Source organism: Nycticebus coucang, chromosome 14, assembly GCF_027406575.1.
Source record: "Nycticebus coucang isolate mNycCou1 chromosome 14, mNycCou1.pri, whole genome shotgun sequence".
NCBI classification, from domain to species: domain Eukaryota; kingdom Metazoa; phylum Chordata; class Mammalia; order Primates; family Lorisidae; genus Nycticebus; species Nycticebus coucang.
The window spans coordinates 55834934-55858892 of record NC_069793.1 but is presented as its reverse complement, the minus strand read 5'-3'; the positions used below and the strand labels follow the sequence as shown (position 1 = coordinate 55858892).

Sequence of the window (23959 nt, the reverse complement as noted above, 5' to 3'; positions counted from 1 at the left end):
TGTCTACGATCACGTATCTAGAAGTCATGGAGCCAGGAGTCTGCTTTGGCCCCTGTTTCTGCTGTCTTACCTCTAAAACGTGCTGCTTTCTAGTAGGAAGGAAGAGAAAGGGAACAAAAACACAAAATAGAGGTATACTATGGAGTAAAGGAGAACAAAGAAAAAAAAATTTAAGAGCTCGGCAGTTGGAGAAGGCAACACATACTGAGAGCCCCCCAGGCCTGAAGCCCCCATGTGGAGGCCAGAGTCCATTCTCCAGCAAGGGGCTGGCAGAGCTCTATGGCTGCCCCTGGGCTCAGAGGCCTGGAGTGCCCCCACAAGGCCAAGCGGGAGGGAGCAGAGCAGCAGGTGCTGGCCCCTCATGCAGACTGCTAAGCAAATACAGATGGGGCTATTTCAGTGTCCAAACCTGCTGGTCACACGTCACACATCTGAAGAGAAGGCAGAATCTGTTTTTGTCCATATTAGGCCTGAAACTCACTCCTCTCTCTTTCCCTCTCCCCCGCCTCCCCTAAAGCCCCAAGTGATTAAATCAAGTATGTGGGATTTGGGTTAGAATCATTGTGTCCAATCTGCAGGAATGCCGAGCTAGTGCCAGCCCCCTTGGCAGGGACCCAGTCCAGGCCCTCTCTGAGCACGCCAGGACAAACACGCTTTTCCCTGGGGGTAGCAGGCCCACTGCAGAGGAACAGCTCTGCTCCATCTATGCTCCAGCCAAGGCAGTCTGTGGAACACTCCTCTCCAGGCCCAGGAGGTCCCAAGGGAGCCAGGGGTATGCTGGCCTCTGTCTGGCTCTCCACCTGACATATCTACTGTTCCACATACTCTTAGCCCCTCACTGGGCATTCCATATCCAAACATCCCTTCTCCCTAGACCGTCCTTTCCGGTGACCCAAGAGTACCAGATTGGTGATAAAGGATGTGGAAGTCCATTCTGGCTCTGTGTGACCTTGGGTAAGTCATTTTACCTCTGAATCTTGATTTCCTAATTTATGGATCAGGAACAATTAATATCCTATAGGCCAGTGGTTCTCAACCTTCCTAATGCCGAGATGTATTTTCATTATTACAAAGGGGTCGCAACCCACAGGTTGAGAACTGCTGCTATAGGCTATTGTGAAAACTTTTTAAAAAACATATTTAGGCTAGGCACGGTGGCTTACGCCTGTAATCCTAGTACCTTGGAAGGCCAAGGCAAGAGGATGGCTTGAGCTCAGGAGTTTGAGACCTGAGCAAGAACAAGACCCCCATTTCTACTAAGAAGAGAAAAAATTAGCCTGGTGGTGTAGCGGGTGCCTGTAATTCCTGCTATTTGGGAGGCTGAAAAGCATGAGGATCTTACTTGAGCCTAAGAGTTTGAGATTGCTGTGAGCTATGACACGGTGGTGCTCTACCCAGAGCAACAGAGTGAGACTCTGTCTCAAAACAAAAAAATATTTAAAGCATCTAGGTTGGAACATAACAGGTCCTAAACAAAAGTTTATTCTCTTGGTCCTTCCCTTCCATGTTGAAAGTCCAAACTTCTCTAACAGACTAAAGTTCCTTGAGAGCAGGCTCTGCATCGAACTCATCTTTATGTGCCATCACCATGTGGCCTGACCTTGAAAGGTCAGGATTTTTGATAAGTGATGACTATTGTTTCTGAATGAATGAATGATTAAATGAATAGCCCAGAATCCTTAGAGTTCCTGCTATACGTTATCCCTGCCTAGGATCCCCCCATCTACCTCTAGGTGGTATTTGGTGAGGCATTCTCCCACCTAAGGCCTAGAAACCCAAAACATTGTTAATAACCCAATGCCCCCCAGGGGAGAGTGCAACAGGGCTAGGTCCCCCCCACCCCTGGCTCTCGGTGCCTCTCCTCAATCTATTCCCCAGGATTAATGGGAAAGAAGATGGGGAAAGGATTTCTCTCTACAAAATGGCTTATGTTTTCAAAACCCAATCCCTTTCCCCTAAGTTCCAGGTATCTCTCCCAGAATTCCAGAGAAGGTACTTCTCTGTCTCTGCTAAATCTCTAGTATCTCTAGCTGTACCAGATAACTGGCAGGACTCCTTCACTTTAGGCTGGGCAGGTATGGAGGTGAGGAAGGTTGTCCTTCATCCATCCTGTTGCATATACATGTATTGCTGGAGTTAATACAATTATGCAACCAGAGATCAGCGATCAGAGCCCATAATCCCAAAGAAAATGATTGCAAAGAAAATGTATAGAAAAGCTAAAAAGGTATATGTGTTGGCAGGAGGAGAGAAGTGGCCTCAGAGAGCAGAACATAGGATTTGACACAAGCTAAAAAAGATAAAGAGGAGTGCAGGTGCGCATATGTACACACACTCTGGCCGGTCCCCTGCCTGCCAGCCCCTGAAGACTGGTCCTACTCACCAATAAACGTCTGCAGTAGCCAAACCGTCTGCTGCCATCTTCTCCAGTCAGCATGAAAGAAAAGGTCTCACTGGAACAGGGAGAGGTCTGGCATCAGGGAGGTATTGAAGGTCCCAGGAAACAGCCCCCAAGAATAGGTACACATGTCAGGGGTGAGATGAAGGGCCGGGTTGCTGTAGAAGAGCAGGCTGCAACCAGGGTAGGTGCCATTCAGGCTGTCCACTGTCATGGGGGTAGGCTATGCCCCCTTCCTCCCACCAGCCAGGCCAGGCCAGGCCTCACCTACTATACTCTGACACAGGGAGCCAGTCCTTGGCATCAGGGAAGCAAAATTGGGGAATAGCTTTGAGCCTTTCCTCTGCCTCCCGCATCTGTTTGGTGGGTCGGTCCAGCTGTAGGGAAGAGAAATATAGGAAGAGGTAATCAAGAGATGACATAGACCCCGAGGGTAGGATGGTAGGGGTTGCTGAGAAGCTTTTCTTCCCCTGAGAACCCTAATGGCTATCCTGCCAACCGGCATGCTTCTTACCAACCCTCATCCCACTAATTCTTACAGAGCCAGAGTTATGAGCTGAGGTATCATTCATTCATTCAGTAAATGTCATCAGAGCATTTTTCTATGTGGCTTCTAATACTGTGTTGTGTGATGAACTATTGACAGGAAACAAAATAGACACAATGCCTGACTATGCACATTCTGGTCAGAAGAGTGAGATAATCAACCACAAAATTTCAATGGGTTCAACAAAGGGAAGAGCAGGGAGATGTGACACAGAGAACTGGGCAGGGGGAGGCACAATTAGGGATATGGACAGACCTCCTGAAGGACATACTGCTTGAGCAGACAGAAGACTGACAGCTAGCAACCATGGATAATGTTGGAGAAAGAACATTCCCAGGAGAGGCAACAGCAGAGAGAAAGGGCTTGAGTGTTAAAGGAAGAGAAAGAAGGCCAGGCAGGCTGGCTGGCAACAGCGGAGAAGGAGTGCTAAGAGAGAAAGTACAGAGAAATGGGGAATGACTGCTAGTGGGTACAGGGTTTCTCTTCAGGGTGACAAAAAAGGTTCTAATGTTGATTGTAGTGATCACTGAAGAACTCTGTGAATATACTAAAAACCACTGAATTGTATACATAAGTGGGTGAATTACATGGTATTCTATGGTTTGGGATTCTATTCTAATCACACTGAGAGGTGCGCTCTCAGTTCTCCTCCTCTGAATAAGCACTGGCCCACACCCACCACCTCTGAAGCCCTATCTTCCCTCCTTACCTTAGGAAACTGGTAGGAGACTTCAGGGAGGTAGATGTTACGGGATGGCTTCTTCTTGAGTGACACCACCACAAAGTACTCAAAAAGCTCCCGCTCCTGCCACTCAAGCAGTTCCAGCTCCAAGGTCCGATAGCTGGGTGCACGCTTCAGCACTGACTGGATGTGGACTAGACGCTGTGTGTGGGCTGAGGGCAGTCACAGATCAGGGGATAGCAGCCTGCACCCTCACAGGCCTCACATTAGTCCCTCCACCCTTGGCTTGACCTCCTTTTTTGTGGATCACCTTTAAGCACAAGAGCCGAGTCTGACACCCACCCCCAGCTAGGTTTGGGGAGAAGTGGTAGGCATGAGGTATCAACACCTGCACAAAGACTCTGCGCTAACACAGGGGAAGATGCTGGTCTGGTCTCCCAGGAGCCTCTGTAGGCCAAGCTGGGGCCAGGAAGACTGCCTACCCCAGGCAAACCCAAGATGTATCATTGACACCCACCCACCTTGTTCCTCTGCCAAAGGAATCAAAAGATGGCAACATTCACAAAAGCTTCGTCCTTGGGCTCTATCAGAGTTCTTGAACTTGGGCCCTTTGTCCCTGTCCCTAAGTCCAAAGGGCACTTGCCCAGCTGCCTGGGGGACCAGTAGAGGAAAGGAAGAGGGAGTAAGCTCCCACATACTTTTATCTTCCAGGAAGGTATAGGCAAGTGTTCCCAGTAAAGAAAGCACAGAGATTTATCCAAGTCCCTTGGAATGTGAAGGTCCCAGAAACTTTTCAGGGAGGTGGCAGTCTCTACTTCGGGGACAGGGAAGATGGGTGGCCTCAGAGCTTCCAAAGGACCCATTTCTTCAGTCTGTGGCACATTTTTCTTGCCAAAAGAGGTACTTATATCTTTTGAACTCATCTTTGACCCTCTAGACTTACAACATTTACGGAACAAATCTAGCAGCAGTTCCCATGGACAATGGCTTGGAAAGGTAGGCTGGGTTACCAGCCTTAAATTTGGCAAAGGGAGACACTTGGATTTAACCTTGCACGGCTGAGCTCACACATCTGTTAAGAATGGACAAGGTTCCCTGCCCTTTGGCCTGCTATATTGCCTGTGTGTTGCCTCTTGACATCAGGCCAGTTTGGGATGCTGGAAAAACACATACAGAGAAAGAAAAGGCTAATTCCCTGCAGCGGCTGGAAAGGGGTTCTGTTCTCTCCAGGAGCTGTGCCTCACCTTTGAACCTGTCGTCAGAGTCGCTCTCGCTCTCACTATTCTCATCTGGAAAAATAACAGCAGGAGTGCATGCTTGCTGAGCCACTGGCCCACAACAAATGTCTTCTGTGCCCCCCTCCCATTCTTCTCACAGAGGCTAGATCTGTACTTAGTCTGGGCTACTGTGGGCTCAGGGTCAGGCATTTGTGGACAGGAGCTGATTGGCCTGGGCCCAGGGTCTCCCAGAGCTTAGATTGTGGATGCCAATCTATATACAAACCCCTATCCAGGCTTGATTCAAGAGAAGCTGAGGGCCTGAGTTAGTGGCTAAGCCAGCAGAGGCCTACAGGCCTAGAACATAAGGGCCTTGCCTCCAAGAGGCCAAGATTTGAAATGGGAAACAGACCATATTGCTCAGTAAGCCTGGCCTTTCCTTTTGCCAGAAGCAGATTCCCACACCCACCTCCCTACTCAGGGCCTCATAGCCCAAAGCCTAGAGGAACTGATCCCAGTGCTTTCTTCTCTCTCTGGCTTTCCCTCCTATATGGCCATTTCCTGGCAGAGCTCTCTCCCCCTGGGAGGCAGAAGGACTGTGACTGGCCCATGGATGGGTAAACTGATGCCTCTCTTCATTCCAAATGCCCAAGGACCCCAGACACCTGAACCAGCTCAGGCATCAAAGCCTACCTCTCAGTGATGCTGTCTCAATGCTGGACATAGACAGCTTTTTTAACTTCTTCTTTCCCCTCTTGGCATTGTAGATGGAGTTAATTCTTTGGACAAGCTGGGTGAAAAAAGTAAGGAAGATGAGGTAACCAGCTGCCCCTAATTCCAGCTAGGCTGAGTAAGAGCCCATTCCTATCCTTACTGGTGCAAGCTTTCTGCACCTCACCCACTGGGCCCAGGCCCGATTCCCTACTGAACTGACCCCACATTGAAACTCAGCAGCCACACCTGGTAGCTTTGCATCCCCCTGGTCCTAGGAGTAGTTTCTTGCCCCAAGACAAGGACACTAAACTTAGCTTCCCAGAGGAAGGAACTGTGATCAAACTAGACAGGATGGGAGCTCCTGGGTCCCAGGAGTCATTGCACCAACTGAGACAAAAAGCTTCTCAGATATAATAACAGGAACAAAGTTTCTAGCCTTTCCCCTCTGGGCCATAACCTGGGGCCCTGACAGGAAGAAGCTAAATTCCCAATATACCCAAGCATTGTCTGCAGGCTAAAAATATCATTTGGCTAAATCCTGTAGCTTTGAGCTTAGGATTTGGGCCTGGCTGCCATGTATGAAAATCACTGCTGCAAAATCTTCAATTCTGAGAGGTATAGAAAGGAAGAATCGTAGTTGAGTCTTTGGTCCTTCAAAGCCTAGAAATGTTTATGTATATACAGAGACCCCAAATTCATACACCATACTCACTAATGGGGAGCTTCTGTGGGCCTTTCCTTCCTCTAACATCTGAGCATTTAATTAGTAACTGCATCTTTATTGATAAGAAAAGGGAATTAACAAGATGGAAAAGAGGTCAGTGTAAAGACTCAGAATTTATTCAAAGGGAATAGAGGAAGCAGCCCAGATTAGGGAAGGAAAGAGACAGAAGGGCTGGCTGCCCACCCACCTGCCCAGCCCCAGCGGGCTCCTTTTAAGGAGGATACCTTGGGAATGCGGCGGGCCCGGCGGCTGGATAACAGCTCACTTGTGGTGCTGAGGCTGTCTTCATTGAGGCTAGAAGGTGAAGATGGCAGGCTCAGTTGAGCCAGCAGTAGCATGTCATCATGGCTGTGCCTCTTGGGTAATCGTGGCAGCCGGTGGCTCTTCCTTTCTGACCAATTCCCACTACGCAGGGACTGGCTGCTAGGTTTCAGGGAGAGCTGGCATGGGGAGAGGACATGGGACAGGAACTCATCACAGATGCTTTGGCTAGAACCAAGGCACAGGCTGGCATCCTTGGCTCCCCCCAATTCCAACCTGGAATTTCCATCCCTCTTTTAAGACCTTAGCTGCAAATCAGCTGCTAATTAGCCAGGTCAGGGCTGGATTAGATATTTGCTTTCCCAAAAGAAGCTTTACTACTTCTGCCAGAAAAAAAAGAACAGACTAAAAAAACCTGTGCTCTCATTTGACAGCAAAAAGAAGGCAAAGTGGGAATTCAGGGGGACTCCTTCTGAGCTTTGGGACAAGGATTACTCAGCCTGGATGATGGAACCAGTCTTCCCTAACTTAGTCCTTGAGCCAGTCCCAAAAGGTTTCAGTTAGCAGAGGCCATAAGCTACATGCCACACTGCTCTGCTGAGTGATCCAATCAGCCTGGCCCTGCTCTCTTCTTCCAGGAACAACACAAAGACACTGGACTCTGACTCTGGTCCCAAAGCTGGACCAGGTAGGCCTCACACTCAGTTTGGCTCATGCTCCCTCGAAGTCCTGGACTGACTCCTCCCAGCCCTGATCTTCTCGCTGCCTCCCTCTACACGAACACCTTTCAGCACAGGGCACCTTCCTCGCAGTGGGTCCTGCTCAGTGCTGAGAAGGCAGGCACCCCTGCAGACTCCCGCCATTGTCTGGATCTAGAACTGCCTCTCCTCACTCTTCAGCAACTTCTCCTTCTTCCACAGCTCCCACTTTCCTCTTCCCACCCCAACATTCTGGCAATACAAATTCAATGGAAGCCTGTTTGAACAGAGCACATTAGAGGGTAAATCTATAGAAATAATCAAGTGATTCCAAAGCCAGAAGAAATCACTTACATATTCTCTGGCTAGTGTTACCTGGGTAGGTCAGAGAAAGCCTCCCCATCATCCCGCCTCCTGTCACCCTGGACAAGGCCAGCAGAAGCTTAAGCCTAAGAGTTCCCTTTGACCTTTCACCTTTCCTCTCATTCAGTCTTCTCTCCATCCATTCTTCAAAGATTTATTCTCATTTCCTCTGGCAGGAGGGGCTCCACATGTCACAAATACTTGTCTGGCTTTCCAAGTCTGGGTTTGGGGCCTATACTTGGCCCCCTAACACCAGTACTGAGATAATTTCTAGCAGAGTTTCAGAATACCAAGACTCTAATCAGGGCCCTGTCCTCCTGTTTCCCACAGAAGGGGAAGAAAAATAATAAGAGAGGAGACTGCAGGAGCTCCTGGGTTAGCTTTGCAGATCAGAGCTCAGGTAGTGAGGAAAAGAAAGTAGGACAGAGGCCCTTCAGAGTCCATCCCAATTGTCTATAGAGATTTCAACATAGTGGAAGTATCTGAGGACAGAGCTCTTTGCTGAGTATCTCCTCTGCCAAGCACTAGTGAGGTTTAAGCCTGAGTGGAAGCTGGGCACAAGCCTTGCAAGGACAGCCCCCACTGTGGTCTTCATGCTGACCCCAGGCCTCTGTCGGGGCTGCATTACCTGTGTGGGTGGGTTGTTGTACTTTCTGTCCTGAGGACTCCACATCCTGTGCAAAGAGTCTAGGGAGTTTTCAGACAGCTGCTGGGATTTTCGTCCTGCTCGTCGGCTCTTTAAGTCCACATCCTCATATGGATTCTCCTTAGGTAGATCTCCTGCAGAGGAGGAAAAGTTAAAGAAGCAGGAGAAAGGAAGAAGGAAACACATGGACACATGGACACACACACACACACACACACACTCACATAAACAAGCAGAATTCCTGTGAACCAAAAAGAATGGCTTCTGCCTGGCCCCTTCAGCTCATGAGTCATGCAGCTGCCTGTCTGCAGTGGGGAGGCAAACAAATCCTGGCTCCAAATCCAGAAGCCGAGCCCCCCCACCCTACTCCCCGTTCATCTCAGCTCAGCCTTGTCTGGCCTCTGCTTTATAAATTCAGAGATTGCACAAGACTGGCTAAGCCACCCCTGCCTGTGCCCAGCTAGAGGACAAAGCCAACACCAGAAGTCTTTCCTTGGCTCTAGTCTCTCTGCTGCTAAAGTTCCAGAGACACATAGTTCAAGGTAGGAAAGGCTTTTAGAGGTCACTCAGTTGCTCCTTCACCCAACTCTTAGTAGGTCTCCCAGGGGACTCGCTTCTAGGGGAGGGCACAGAGGAACTCTAAGAACACTAGAGAGCAAGGCTTTAAAGGCTTCCCTCTGGCTATGAGACTGCTCAACAAGTCCTTTAGGGCAGAGATTTTGTCTATTCACTGAGGCCATCCCAGGACCAGATCCGTGATTAGTAAGTAGTAAGTGTTCAGTAATTATTTGTTCAATGAATTTTACTACAGCTGATCTTAGCAAAAAGGGAACTATCATTACTCTCCTTTTCAAATAAACTCTCCTGCTGTGACACAAGGGAGGTGTGAAAGGCTTGAAGGAATCTGGGCCAAAGGGTAGGGGTGGGGGGAGTTCTTGCTTCTCAGGACTAGTTTTAAAATCCCTGGCAGTGGATACTGTATTGGCACCACCAGAAAATCTCAGAAAAGTCCAAAACATTACTCCTGCCTTTGAAAACTTTGAGAGATACCTCCTGCCCCTTCTCCCCCAACTCTTACCTAGACTTTTCTAAAATACAGTAATACTGTGAGCTGAGTCAGGCCTGGCTCAATCCTGACAGTAAATCAGTAATGACAAGGCCGATGGGGACTCTTAAGTAAATACAGCCCTCTCTGCTCTCCTTTTCCTTGTCCCAGCTCCAATATTTGGAAGTAGGGACCCAGGAACCAATGTCCAGATTAAGGCTTTGCCAAGATAAGCACACACAGTAGAGCAGGGCTCACTTCAACGTCTCTCTGCTCAGCAGCAGGATTGAACCTGGGTAATACCACCCAGTCCCACGCCTGTCCTATAGACGCCTGACACCCAGAGGAGCTCAGATCCCCTACCTCAGGAAAACAGCAGAAGACGGAGCTGTAGGACTAGAAACAAAGGCTGCTGAGAGTGCAAGCTATCTTGGGTAGAGTCCAGAAGAAAAATCAATCCCTGTACGCTTATAGATGCCTCAATTTCCAGAGCTGAGGATTCTCCCAAATCATGTCTTCCACTCATTACCATCATGAAAAGCCACAATAAATTTGGGAAATGGCTTCACAGAGCTTGGAGGGATTGCAGTAAGTGGAGGATTTCAGTTAGAGCTAAATGGACAGCAGTGAGAACAATATAGAGCTCTGTAAACTTGTGAGTCAAAGATGGGTCAAGAAAGGATTTTGGACTGGATTAAGTGATTCCCAACTCCAAGCATAGTCCCCAGAAATTGAGCAGATCTTTTCCTGTAACACAGTCATGCCATTAAAATGACTTGTCTCCATTCCAGAGCCCTGACTAAGTAGAGCTGGCCCAGGAGCACAGCCTGAAGAAGCCAAATCAAACTGGGCATCCCCTGCATGTTTTCTCCTGCCTACTCTGCTGGGAGGCACTTGGGGAGTTGGGATTGCATCTCCACTTCTTGTTCTCGCCCCTCCATATATCCTGCAGGGGTGGGGTGGTGAGGAGATTAAGAATGGAAGAATGCCAGGACACAGTCTCCCTGATCCCGTGAAACAGGAGCAGAGTATCACTATCCATTGGGGCAGAGAGAACATTTATTCCAACCTCATCCAATGCACACTGCCTTAGGCTGGATGACCAGCCAGAGTCCTTATCATCATTCTCCAACCTGTAGGAAGATATGTCACAATCCCTTTAGATCAGTGTTTCCCCAAGGTATTGACACTTTGGGATGGATAATTCTTGTGGTGGTAGACTGTCCTGTCCACGTGTAAGATATTTAGTGGCAACCTGGCCTCTATCCTTCAGATGATATTAGCAACCTCTCAGTGTTAACACTGAAAATGTCTCCATCTATTAATAAATGCTCCCTGGAAGAGAATGGATAGATAAAGGGAGGGAGGGAGATGAGGAGGGGGGAAATGAGAATCACAAAAGACAGATCTTTCTCAAGTTCCTAATGACTCCTGAGTTCCATGACACAAGTCCAAGTCTCACCCTCTTTTTTCTCCATCCTTCCCTCTTTCCCTTCTTCTCTTCATTCCCTCCTTCCTTCTTTCCCCACAATCACAGCTTTGATACTGATATAAATCCAGCATACCAAGAAAAAGATGTAGGATACTAAGGCCCAGGAAAGGTAAGAGATATACAGTGCTGGTGCACATCGGTGACAACCCATGGGGTCACAGGAACAGCAGGTTCTCAAGGCCAGCACTGCCTCTGAAACTAGAGTTCAGGGAGGCCTCAAAGGCCTGCTCCTGCTGCCCAGTCCTAATGCCAGCCTTTCTTCTCCAGCAATGTTTAACATCCTCTCTGATGTAACCAAGGCACTAATCACTTCTCCAGGAAATGACTGCTGGCTCCAGCCCAAGTCCTGCCCTCTTCTAACCTCAGCTTGATCCCTTCACAGTCTTAATTCACCTGCTACCCCCAATATCCTGATTTAGATCATTTCTGACCACCTTTTTGGAGCTGTTTCCAGATAGTCCTAGTCATGTCTCCAGGATGTGAGGGGGCCCAGGGATGACAAGGTGCAGAGACCATGCAGACCCTTGTCCTAGATTCTCTAAAGGACCCTACTGAGAGCAAATACGACATCAACGCAATGGCTCAGAGAGGGGTAAGAAAGCAGGCTTGGGAATGGTGTTCAGAAATTCCTACAGAGGACAGGGCTAAAGAAGCCAGAGATGGAGAAACTAGGGGTGAGTGGAAGATTCAGCAGGGACATGCATGGGAGACAGGAAGCCTGGAGACTGCATACTTTCACCTGCATTTCTGCCCACACAGCTTCCTTAGGACAGTCCACACTGCCCTTGGAGAGAGATGAAGAGTTAGGCCCCTCGTCCCCAAAGGCCTGGTCCTGAGCAGCTCCATCTCATTGAGTCCAGCTGGGGAAGCCAGAGGTCTTAACCTTTCCCAGCTTTGATGAGGAAATAAGAGGCAAGAGCATCACGAAGAATTCCCGCTTTGCACTCCTCTGAAAGGGGATTGCCAGAGCTCAGGCTTATCACACTGATCCTATGGAAGGAAGAATCCAGCCCCACAGGGCCCTCCCACATCTCCTTTGGTCATTAACCACATGCATGTCCTCCACATATGCACACACGACTGGAAGAACCAGTTAGGGAAGGGGTATGTGTATGTGCACAGGCACTGAGAATTTCTCCAGAATACTAAGCTTCCTGGACCCCACCCACGGCTAGGGCCCTGGGTCTGCAGCTTCCCTCCCAACTCTCCTTTGGTTCCAACCAGCTGTTTCTCCTGGTTCTCAGCATTTTCCCCTTTCTCACACAGCAAAGGACCAGGTTTAGGGTCCAACTCCTCTGGCAACAGATCAGATTGGGACCTCCAAGGAGCTAGGGGCCAGCACCTCTTTGCTGCTTTATTTCCTGTTACAATCTCCATCCATGTAGGTGCCCTCTGTTCCTTATAGTTTCCCAGTTTGGGAGCAAGTGAGAGAAGAAGCCAGAGAAAGCAGAGTCTCAAATGGCTTTGCAATACAGGCTGGATGGCCCTGTCCCCAGCTTGCACCCCACTGAAGTTCCTGGAAACTCTCCCTCAGCCCCTGCTAGCTGATGGGAGTGGGAATCTGTGCAGGAATGCAGCTCAGGATCCTTGGTCAGGCGCCGAGGACACTCCACATAACTCCCTAACAAGCTGCTTCCTTGGGTGCATTTTTAAGTGTCAGGCTCAGAATGCAAACATAAGGCTTTGTAGAATGGCAGCATCTTCCAGGGGCAGATGTCAAACTGGACAGGCGAGAAATAACAGCTCCAGGAAGCAGCAAGACAGCAACTTTCTTTTTGAACCCCTTTCCTGCAAATTAGCAAGATAAACCTCAGCCTGTTTCAGAGCATCCTACCCCAATTCCCCAGGCATCATGCCTGGTATGGGCAGAAGGCCAGAAAACTCCCCAAGGCCCCTCATTCAAGTCCACTCCTCACAGAAGACATGTTAGTCTCTAACAGACCAGGACTCCAATCTCTCTCACAGCCTCTAATAGACTAGGACTCCAATCACTATTACCCAAGATGGAGCTTTAGTACTGGTGCTCTGTCTCCCTACAGCTATAACGTTACATGCCCAAAATCAGCTCTGTTCATCCCTGTAGAATTAACGCAGCACAAGAGCTGGACAATCTGGCTAGAATCACAATCAACCTTAATCTCCCAGAGCATAGGCTGGGCTTGAGCTGAGTAAGAGCCATTGATTAACCTGAGGCAAAAAGTAAAACTGGCGGCCGGGTGCAGTGGCTCATGCCTGTAATCCTAGCACTCTGGGAGGCCAAGGCGGGTGGATTGCCTGAGCTCAGCAGTTCGAGACCAGCCTGAGCAAGAGGAACACCCCGTCTCTAAATAATAGCCGGGCATTATGGTGGGTACCTATAGTCCCAGCTACTTGGGAGGCTGAGGTAAGAGGATCACTTGAGACCAAGAGTTTGAGATGGTTGTGAGCTATGATGCCATAGCACTCTACCGAGGGTTACAAAGTAAAACTGTTTCACACACACACACAAAAAGTGAAACTGACATTCAGAGTTCAGCAAAAGAGACTCTCTGAAACCTTTAAAATCTCAAATTCGTGGACCTGTCTCTGGGACAGAGAAAGGGATAAACTGACCAGAAGCTAACAGAAAGAGAATATTCTCTATATTCTCCCCTGTATTTCCCTCTAGCTGCCCTGGCCAGGTCCTAGAAATTCATATTGGCCTACTGTGGGGGACACAAAGGAGAAAACGTGCCCAGGAACTATCCTAACTACAGACTCTCTCTCTCTTCTCCTCTTCTTCCCCATCCCCCAAATTCTCGCTTTGTTACCCAGACTAGAGTGCTATGACATCATAGCTCACAGCATTCTCAAACAACTGGGCTCAAGCCATCCTCCTCCCTCAGCCTCCCAAGTACTGGAACTATAGGCGCCCATCACAACACCCAATTAATTTTTTCTATTTTTCGTAGAGATGGGGTCTCGCTCTTGCTCAGACTGGTCTCGAACTCTTAAACTTAAGGTATCCTCCCACCAGAGTGCTAGGAGTACAGACATAACCAGCCTTACCATGACTCATGAAACCAGCCCTACTTCAGAAGACCAAAGCAAAATCTAAACATCCCCTGCTCTTTTTTCACCCTCCCTCTTTTCTCCTTCCCTTACTCTACCCTGTGCTCTAAGTATTCAGAAGCCAGGTGAGTAGTTAAGGAAGATGCCCCCAATACACCTGGTACCCCTTATCCCCAGGTCTAGCTCTGTCATCCAAGAGGCAGCCAGGCTACTCCTGTGTCTCCTTGTCTCCTCATGCAGCGCCCCACAGAGGAAGAACATCTTCTCTAATGAGTGAGGGAGCCAAAGGTCCAGACACACTTGTCTCCCTTCTCTCGAACCAGACCTAAGGAGACCCAGGGAATGGCTCGGTTGCCCAGAATGGTGCCTCCAAAATTCAACATTGCCCCAAGCAATCCTAAACAAAGCCCCAGATTATAGAACTCTAGACAGGGAAAAATGGATGAGGCAGTCCCTTTCTTTTGTTTCAGTTCAGCTGATGCAAGAACATACCTTTGTTGGAAATCCCTGAGCAGCACAGAAAAGCTTCCCAAGCCTTGTCAGAGAACAGAAAACAATGAGGACCACAATGTTGCCTGTGTCTGGTGTACCGGAAGGACACAGGCAATACTGTGCTATAGCCCTCTGCCCACTGTAGCAGCCACACTGGGTTCTCCCAGGCCCTGAGCAGCAGTGACATATTATAGTCTCCGCCACTTTGAGGAAACTGGAATGTACCCTGCTACAAAAGGTGGGGAAGGGGAGGGGGCAACAGAGCTGCCCCCTGTTGTCCCATCCCCTTCAGTTGAGAAGACTTTCTTTTCTCTGAGGGATGCTGCATGAGGAGACAAGACAATGTCAGGCAGTGTGGCCACCTTTTAGATGCTAGAGCTGGGGCAGCCATAGGGGCTGTACAGGGAAGCGCTGGAGTTGGGGCTTCTTCCTTAACTGCTCATCTAGCTTCCGGATCTTTGGCTCTGATGCATATAGTTCTTGACTTCAGCTCTGGAGCACCTGAGGGTATAAAACTGTCTTTATTTATTTATTTTTTTTTTTTAAGAGACAGAGTCTTACTTTGTCACCCTCGGTAGAGTGCTGTGGCGTCACAGGTCACAGCAACCTCCAATTCCTGGGCTTAGGCAATTCTCTTGCCTCAGCCTCCCAAGTAGCGGGACTACAGGTGCCCACCACAACGCCCGGCTATTCCGGCTATTTTCTGTTGCAGTTTGGCTGGGGCCGGGTTCGAACCACACCACCCTTCTGGTTTATGGGGCTGGCACCCTACCCACTGAGCCACAAGTGCTGCCCAATATAAAGCCATCTTTTCTCTAGTGGTAAGGGAAAGGTCTCCCTCCCCTAACTCTTACACTATTCCAGGGATTTTACTCCCATAGTCTTTCTGCTATGACCCAGTTTTGCACAGCAACATACTATGTGCTATGTTCCTGGGAAAGGGGTATCTCTGTGGGGCTGAGTACAACTGGTGTCTCCCCAGAGATGCTAGCCTAGCAAGGTGTAAGGAGAAAATTATGAAACTGATGGTTCAGATCAAATGAGAAAATAGTAAGGCCTTTTCTTCATAAGATTCCAGTTTTCTGAGAATCTAGAGAGTTCTCTCTACTGGGGCCACTTTTCTCTCTAATGTGTTAACTAAGACTATGTTCTCTACTTCAATAAGACAGAAAGACAGAGACAGAGAGAGGGAGCAGGTAAGCACACAGGCACACTGCTTCTCTCCTCTTCACTGACCTACACTGAGACACATGCTTTATTTGAGTAGAATCAAAGCTCCCAACCAATTCAAGTTTACCAACACCATGCCCTCCCATTTGTTGGAAGACAATTCTCTACAGAGTCTTACATTAATGTTCTTCTGAGCAAGAGGAACTGACATTTCTGGACTGTATTTTAAAGGATATTTATATAGCAAAGAGCCTTGGAAAACAGAGATATTATCTTCCTGCAGGGCAAAGGCAGATTTGTTTCCTGACCAGAATGATAAAGATAATGTCTCCTTATGGGGAAAATGTGGGGCAGATTTACTAGCAGCCCTTGAAAAGACTGGGGTTTCCTAATCCTGGACCCTTCAGCTGGAATACAGACCCCATATTGTGTGCAGCTTCTATCTGGGCCTCCTCTAGACCCCATGTGACTTGTGAACACGGGGAACATGTGGGACATGAGGCTCATTCTGTCTACTCTGCCATGAGTAACAAAGTCCACTGTCTCTGACCCAGGAGTCTTGTGTTTTTGCCAGGATCCATGACATTTGTCAACTTGTGCTATAGAATTAATATTTGTGTCTCTCCAAACTTATATATTGAAACCTAATCCCCAGTGTGCCAGTATTTGTAGGTGAGGCCTTTGAGAAGTAATTAAGTCATGAGGGCAGAGCTCTCATAAATGCAATTAGTGTCCCCAATAAAAAGGACCCTAGAGAACTCCCTTACCCCTTCTGCCATGTGACGACACACAGAGAAGACAGCTGTCTCTGACCAGGGAACAGGCAATGAATCTGTTGGCGTCTTATTATCTCATTTAATCCTAACAATAAGAACCTTATGAAGTATTATTACTAATATTATTGTTGCCATTGTTATATCATCACATCATTTTATAAGAGAAAAAGAGTCTTCACAAAAGTTAAGTGATCTGCCTAAGGACACATAGCTAAACGCTTCTAAAAATAAAAGTCAGGAATGATGTAGTTTTTGCCTTCTTTTGTTCACAAAGGCCCTTTGGATTTCAGTTCATTCAAAGGGCCAAGTTTTAATCACTTAGCTGCTGTGTCTTTCCTAAGATGCTTCCTCTGACATTCATTTCCAGCAGGAGTTCCAAAAGGAGGCACCATGTCTGCCCACAGTGAAGGAGGTATGTGAGTGTCTCCTCCCATTCCTGTTCTTTTGCAGCCCCCAAGAAGACCCACCTCAGCTGCTGCTTACCCACAATATCTTCATAGGCATTCTCTTCTAAAGTGCTTTTGGATCCAAATTTGGGTTGGCTCTCAGTACCATTCTCAGTGGGAGAAGAGGGGTACAGGGATTGGAGACTGGATGCATCCTCAAACTCGAAGGATTTTCTGTGGATAACAAGAACAAGAGTCATTCCAGTCAGCCAGATCTCTGCTGCCTTGGCCATAGCAAAGAGAAGAGGCCCTCTTCATAAACCCAGCTACTGAGAAAAGCACCAAGGTAGATCTGAACGTACCATCCAAATGAAGAGACAGATGATCTGAAAGGCCCCATCCTGAGTGCCTGAAATATGCCTCATCTCTAATAATGCAAGTATTAGGTAACAGCATTACCCCAGCTATGTATCAAGTATTCTGTCAAATGCACCTTCACGTGTATCATCTCCTATGTCACCATACTGCTACCATGTACTGTGCCATTATATAAGAAGATCAAAGTAACAGAGTCACAACTCTCCCAGGGTTGTCTGACTTTAGGGCCTGAGTTTTTAACCACAACTTTGGCTTCCCAGCCCTAGAGAAGTTTCAGCTATCACCACAGGGATCAAGTGCCTGGATCAGCCTCTGGAGCCTCATGTCCACATGTGCACCCTAGCCAGGACTCCTGACACTGAACTGCTACCCCCTCAGAAAGGGGCAGACACTGGAAGAGGCCTGCTCAGGGCCATTGGGAGCTTATAGAAGCAGTTAGTACTGAAGATTTGTTGAAATAGGGAGGGCTGAGGCCTCAAAACAAATCACATAACTTCCAAGGCAGAGCTGGGAGGACATTCTGCAGACAGAAGCTACATCCAAGACCCAGTGTTCCTTCAGCTAGTAGCCTCCTCTCTCTATCCCCCAAATAACATTGATCTCTACTATAGAATTTCAGAACCACAACTTGGAGGCTTCAAAAATGCCCTGAGCCCACAGCACTCTCTATGCTCCCCTCCTTCATAAGGGAGATAATTCCTCATCTAAGGTACTGATGAATCCCTCCTCTCATCTACTGACACCTTCCTATTCTTTCAGGAATAGTCATATCTTTCAGCTAATGAAGTCCTTCCTCTCTTCATTTACTTTGCTGGATAACTCTTCCCAAGAGTCCTGGGGTGCAAGTCAAAGGCTAAAAAGTACCTCAAGTCCCATCTTGTTCTGAGCTGCCCTTTTGGCAGCAACTGAATACTCTTTGCATCACCACTCTCCTCCAAGAGAGACACATTCCTCCTAGTTTTCAACCACCTCTCTGGGTATTACTTTTTCGGGCTCTTGTGAGTGACTCTGTTTCCACTAGCTTTTTTTTTTTTTTTTGGAGACAAAGTCTCACTCAGTTGCCCTGGAGTTAAGTGTCATAGCATCATAGTTCACAGCAACCTCAAACTCCTGGGCTTTCAGCCTCCTGAGTAGCTGGGACTACGGGCATGTGCCACAATGCCCAGCCAGTTTTCTATTTTTTAGTAGAGTCAGGGGTCTCTCTCTTGCTCAGGTTGAACTCCTGAGCTCAAGCAAGGCCTCTTAGAGTGCTAGGATTACAGATGTAAGCCACCACACCCAGACTTCCACTTGCCTTTTAAATCTCTCAAGAGTCTGTCTTTTTCTTGCTCTGCATTTTCTAGGGGCCAAATACCCATGGGTTGTTACCACATCTACCATTTGTACCACGAGGACTCCCAGATTTGTGTCTTTGGCCTGATTTCTCAAGTAGTTACATATCCACTGGCTGAGCACAATGGTCCCCAAATTTTAGCCTATGAATCACTGTTGGTACGAGATCAAGTTTTCACTGGCATATACAATACAGTAAGCATCTTAGACAGATCCCACGTTAGTAAATAAGACACAAATCATCATCAGCCAAATCATCCTCGAAAATCCTCCAGGAGGATACCATGCTAAGGACCAACATATTATCTCTCATTAAGACTAGGATAGGCAGCACCCGTAGCTCAGTGGGTAGAGTGCCGGCCACATACACCCAGGCTGGTGGGTTCAAACCTGGCCCAGGCCAGCTAAACAACAATGACAACGTCAACAAAAAAAATAGCTGGACGCTGTGCTAGGTGCCTGTAGTCCCAGCTACTTGGGAGGCCCAAGAGTTAGAGGTTGCTGTGAGCTGTGACACCATAGCACTCTACCGAGGGTGACATAGTGAGACTCTGTCTCAAAAGAAAAAAAAAAAAAAAGACTAGTATAATCAGCTGGGCACCATTGCTCAGTCTTTAGAGCACTGGGCCTATAGACCAAGGACAGTGAGTTCGATCCTCTCCTGGGACTGATTAAGAAAAAAAGATTGCTTGGCCAGACATGGTGGCTCATGCCCATAATCCTAGCATTCTAGGAGGCCGAGGGTGGATTGCTTGAACTCACGAGTTCAAGACCAGCATGAGTAAGAGCAAGACCCCTTCTCTACTTAAAACAGAAAAACTAGCCAGGCGTTATAGCAGGTGCCTGTAGTCCCAGCTACTCAGGAGGTTGAGGCAAGAGAATCATCTGAGTCAGGAGTTTGAGGTTGCTGTGAGCTATGATGCTATGGCAGTCCACCCAGGGCAACTGAGTGAAACTTTGTCTCAAAAATAAAAAGACTAGTATGATCACTTTCTCCCCCAGATTTTTAAACAGATTTCTTTTTTGTTGGTTCAATACCAGAAGAAATATTTGGCTTGCATTTTTTAAAATGAAGTATATTAAATATAAGAATCAAACCTGGCATAACAGATATAAACTTACCATCTCAAATTCTTCAGAGGAATATGTTCACTTTGAGGGGAGGCAAATACATGTAGAACAGACTGCACTTTTAGAATGGTTTCTCTTTTTCCAAGAACACAGATTTAAGTTTACTAAGGTTAATTCTTTTTTTTTTTTGAGATGGTAGAGTGCTAGCTCACAGCAATCTCAAATTCCTGGTCTTAAGTGATTCTCTTGCCTCAGCCTCACAAATAGCTGGGACTACAGGCGCCCACCACAACGCCCGACTATTTTTTGGTTATAGTTGTCATTGTTGTTTGGCAGGCCCAGGCTGGATTCAAGTCCACCAGCTCTGGTGTATGTGGCTGGCACCCTAGCCGCTGAGCTATAGGTGCTGAGCCTTTGCTAAAATTAATTCTTTTTTTTTTTAATTTCTTATTTTATTTTATTTATTTATTTATTTATTTGCAGTTTTTGGCCAGGGCCGAGTTTGAACCTGCCACCTCTGGTATATGGGGTAGGCACCCTACTCCTTGAGCCACAGGCACCACCCTGCTAAAGTTAATTCTTACATGAAGAATTAACTCCGCCGTGTATGGCAGTATGTGTGTATATATTATACAAAGAGGTAATGAATTCTCCTCCCACTCCCTTTTGTCATATAGTTGAATGTTTTTTGCTCTTCTGAATTTAGTTCAGCAACTCATTCATTCTCTCATTCTCTCTCTCTTGCCTTCCCTTACTCCTCAGTCTAATTTAGATGCCTCCCCTCTGGGTCTCTGCAGTGTCCTGCACTGACATGTAGACAGTGTCTATGATTTATCTGAGCACCAGACCATGAAGCCCTTGAATGGAAGAACCATGTCTTGTTTACTTCTGTGTCCCCTAGACCAGCACAAGACTTGATGTGCAGCAGGCTCTGGATGGATGTTTACAGAAACAGATGAATAAGGACAAAGTAAACACTCTTGGCAGGCTTCTAAAGAATTAAACAGCCAGTGAGCATTTTTGGGTGGGCCAAAATATGGGATTACCGTTTGCCAAGGACTGTTCTGGCTCAAGAGTCTGAACCTTTGTGCTTTCTTCCTCTCTGCATATGGCAGGGGAGTTTATATATGAGATGAGATATGCTGGATGAGAACAGACTGAAGAATCCTCAGAAGTAGATGTAGGTTAGATGACAAAGGCAGTAAGGGGTAGAAGGACAGGTCTTCCAAAGAAAGCTGACCCCTAGCCTACCCCAATTCAGAGAATGAGATGCCTGTCAATTTTCACCAACTCCAGCAGACACAGCTCTCAGGATACTCTGGGGAGATGGCCCTGGCAGTCCAGGGTCAGAAATGCCCAAGACTGACCAGGAAACCAATGTGAGCCTTGGAACACGTCATTCTGGGACACGGCCAAGAAGTGAAAATGTTCTTTCACTCCTTTTTCCATCAGTCTCCCAGTTCAGGGTATAAGAATTCCTGTTTGATGTAGGCCCAGGGTTCCTTATATGGTCATGAGACTCTCAGGAGAGAGGAAATTGTGTTAAATTTGCTGACTCTACTATGTTATTGACAAAATGCAATATTCAAACAATGCTTCACTCAAGGAAATAATTTCTAATGCTGGCACTTCAGGTAGGGAGACTAAGATCCTACTAGTCCTAAAGGGACTGCCTACATCTCATGAGCTGGTACAAGGGAGTGCTTGCACACTACTTTTTGAAGTAGCCCCATGTAAGTAACATGAGAACCCTTTGATCTTTCCCCTCAACAAGGCCCTGGCCCCCCTGAGACTTCTGCTACTGGACACAAGATCTCACTTCCTCAGCTTGGGTTCCTGAACATAATTAGGATCCCTGAGTACCTCAAAAATGTCAGAAAAACCCCCTAAGAAAGAGTCTTTTCCAATCTTTTGATGATGTAGCCTCCCTAATGGGGAGACTCTGACCTTCCCATGGAGAACTGAGTAAGCTCTAGCTCTATCCTGAAGGTAAACTCAGACACTTTCAGTGCACAGATTGGGGAAGAAGTGCTTTCTCCTTCACACGCATGTTCAAGTATCCTGTAAGAACACAACAATCTCTGTTTCACCACTACAACACCCAACAACAGTTCAGTGCATCAGAGCTTATAAAGCACTACTGACTGTGACCCACAGTACAATCACTTTTGCATCCTCCATTTAAAAGAAAGCCACTGTGTCCGGCTACAAGACACCAGAGTGTTACCTGCTCTGGGACTTGCGGTGACCACGCATGTCCTTCTTGGGTCTCCGGGTGACTGGTGGGGCTGGGGTGGAGGGCAAGGGGGGTGGAGCAGCAGGTGTAGGCGAAGGAGGTAGACCATTGCTTGGCTTACTCTTGGGGTTCTTGTCAGCCTCATATTCAAAGGTGCGCTTGGGTTTGGGAACAGGGTTCACAGCTGGATCAGAGGAGTTCTTTGATGGCAGCAGCTGGGAGCTAGGGTTATTTCCAGGGTTCCCTGGCTTAGTGGAACCATTGCCTTCCCTCTCCAGGGGTGGGCCTGCCTCCCCGCCAACTCCAGCCACTCCCACTGCCTGGCTGCCAGTGCTCAGACTTGGGTTTGCTGTCAGCTCCTCTAAGGTGCCCAAGGTTCCAGGCTTCCTTTTCCCTCGGTCTACACTGTAGCAACTGCTGGGAAGCTGGGGAAGTCCCCGGCCTGGCTGCTCCTTCAGAGCTTGCTCAATTTTCTGGATCCTGCTCAGCACTGCGGAGCTCTCTTTCCTGCTGCCATGGCCCCTGAGGAAGGTACTGTGCTCACTCCAGCCTGGCCGTTTCTCCAGCCGGTAGAGAGAGTCCCGGACAGGGAGAGTCTCTCCCTCCTCCTCGGTCTCAGGGTAGGAGCACTCGGAGAAGGTCCTGCTCATCCTCCGGAGGCCCTTGAAATCAAAGGTCTTTTCTGAGCTACAGGGAGATGGCACCACGCTGGGACAGCCCACACTGGGGCAGCCCTCACTGGCTGCCCACTCGCTCCCAGAGCCCTCCCGCTTCTCTCCACACATGCTCATCCTGGGTGAGGCCTCTCGGCGACCTTCCCATGCCGAAATCTTCTCCCGGATGCCCAGGCTGTGGGCACAGGTGCCAGTGCGGGTGAGCAAGACGCTCCGTGGCCCAGCCGCCGGCCCCAGGAATGGCGTGCTCTGGGCAAGGGGGAGGCAGGCAGCCACTCCCTCTACCTCCTGAGCTGCACCTTGGACATTTTCCTTCTGATCTTCTTTCTTGCACACTGAAGGACTTTTGTCCAAATAACTGAAGCTGGTGGGCTTGAGAAGACAGGAGGGTGGTGAAGTATCTGGGGAGGGGTCTTGAGGATTTAGGGGTGAAGGATCACAGGGGTGCCAGTCCTTGAGGAGTACCCGGGAGCTGGAATGGCTGGGGTACCTGCAGGCTGAGGTCTCACTATCACTGAGTGGGTAGATGGGACTCCTCGGTGGGGAGAAAACTGGAGGTGCAGAGACTGACTGAGACCTGGGGGCAAAAAGAAAAAAAAAAAAAAAGAAAATGGCAATGAGTGACCTAACAACCAGAGGCATCATCTTTTATCCTTTGAGAGCTCAGCATGTCTATCCTTAGGATTCTCAAGCTAAAAAATATTCTCTTCAAATAATGTACCCTCAAAGCTGTCCTCGGAGAGGGAATTAGCTTCTTTTTTTTTTTTTTTTTTTTTTTTTGAGACAGAGCCTCAAGCTAGATTCTCCCTGGGTAGAGTGCCATGGCATCACAGCTCACAGCAACCTCCAACTCCTGGGCTCAAGCGATTCTCCTGCCTCCGCCTCCCAAGTAACTGGGACTATAGGCACCCACCACAACGCCTGACTTTTTTTTTTTTTTTGGTTGCAGCCGTCATTGTTTTTGGCGGGCCCGGGCTGGATTCGAACCCGCCAGCTCTGGTGTATGTGGCTGGCAACTTAGCAGCTTGAGCCACAGGCACCAAGCCAAGAATCAGCTTCTTAACCACAGCAGGCCAAACTCAATGGGCCTCTCTGCTCTCTGCCCAACTCATCCCCTGAATAATGTGTTGAACAAAACTCTGTTCTGCAACTCTTGTCCCAAGAGTCTGAGACTAGTGGTGTGCTGCCAAACACTCAAAAACCTGCTCTTTGGGGGAGATGGCACAGATGTTAGCATTAGCCATTTCCATAGCACAAATATGCCACTACAGCTGAGCTACCAAGATGACATCACCGAATGTAGAGCTGAGAAAAGATGCTAATGACCAACTCTCATGAGCTGGTACAAGGCAACTCTTGCACACTACTGCCTGAAGTAGCCCCACGTAAGTACGATTGAACCCTTTGATTTTTCTCCTTAACAAGGCCCAGTCTCCCTAGACGTCTGCTACTACACACAAGGCCTCACTTCTTCAGCTTGGCCAGAATTAGGATCTGTGAGGGCCACAAGAATGTCAGGAAAGGCACTCAAGAAAGAGTCTTTCCGGGCGGCGCCTGTGGCTCATTCGGTAAGGCGCCGGCCCCATATACCGAGGGTGGCGGGTTCAAACCCGGCCCCGGCCGAACT

The 23959-nt window shown here is 48.2% G+C and overlaps 1 protein-coding gene across 10 annotated transcripts in view; it reads right to left on the bottom strand.

Moving 5' to 3' along the window:
* The window catches only part of DENND2B (DENN domain containing 2B), a 173717-nt gene that overhangs the window by 14022 nt on the left and 135736 nt on the right, over positions 1–23959 (bottom strand). For 8 of the 10 annotated variants that reach the window (XM_053562349.1, XM_053562346.1, XM_053562347.1 and 5 more), the window contains 9 exons: positions 21650–22909; positions 16739–16875; positions 8233–8384; positions 6507–6722; positions 5538–5634; positions 4872–4916; positions 3655–3839; positions 2666–2775; positions 2384–2453 (listed from right to left, as the gene is read on the bottom strand). In XM_053562349.1, the coding sequence (XP_053418324.1) occupies positions 2384–2453; positions 2666–2775; positions 3655–3839; positions 4872–4916; positions 5538–5634; positions 6507–6722; positions 8233–8384; positions 16739–16875; positions 21650–22909 (2272 nt within the window). Of the gene's footprint in view, positions 1–2383; positions 2454–2665; positions 2776–3654; positions 3840–4871; positions 4917–5537; positions 5635–6506; positions 6723–8232; positions 8385–8474; positions 10472–16738; positions 16876–21649; positions 22910–23959 lie in introns of those variants that run through there. The other 2 variants (XM_053562353.1, XM_053562354.1) reach the window with 2 other exon arrangements.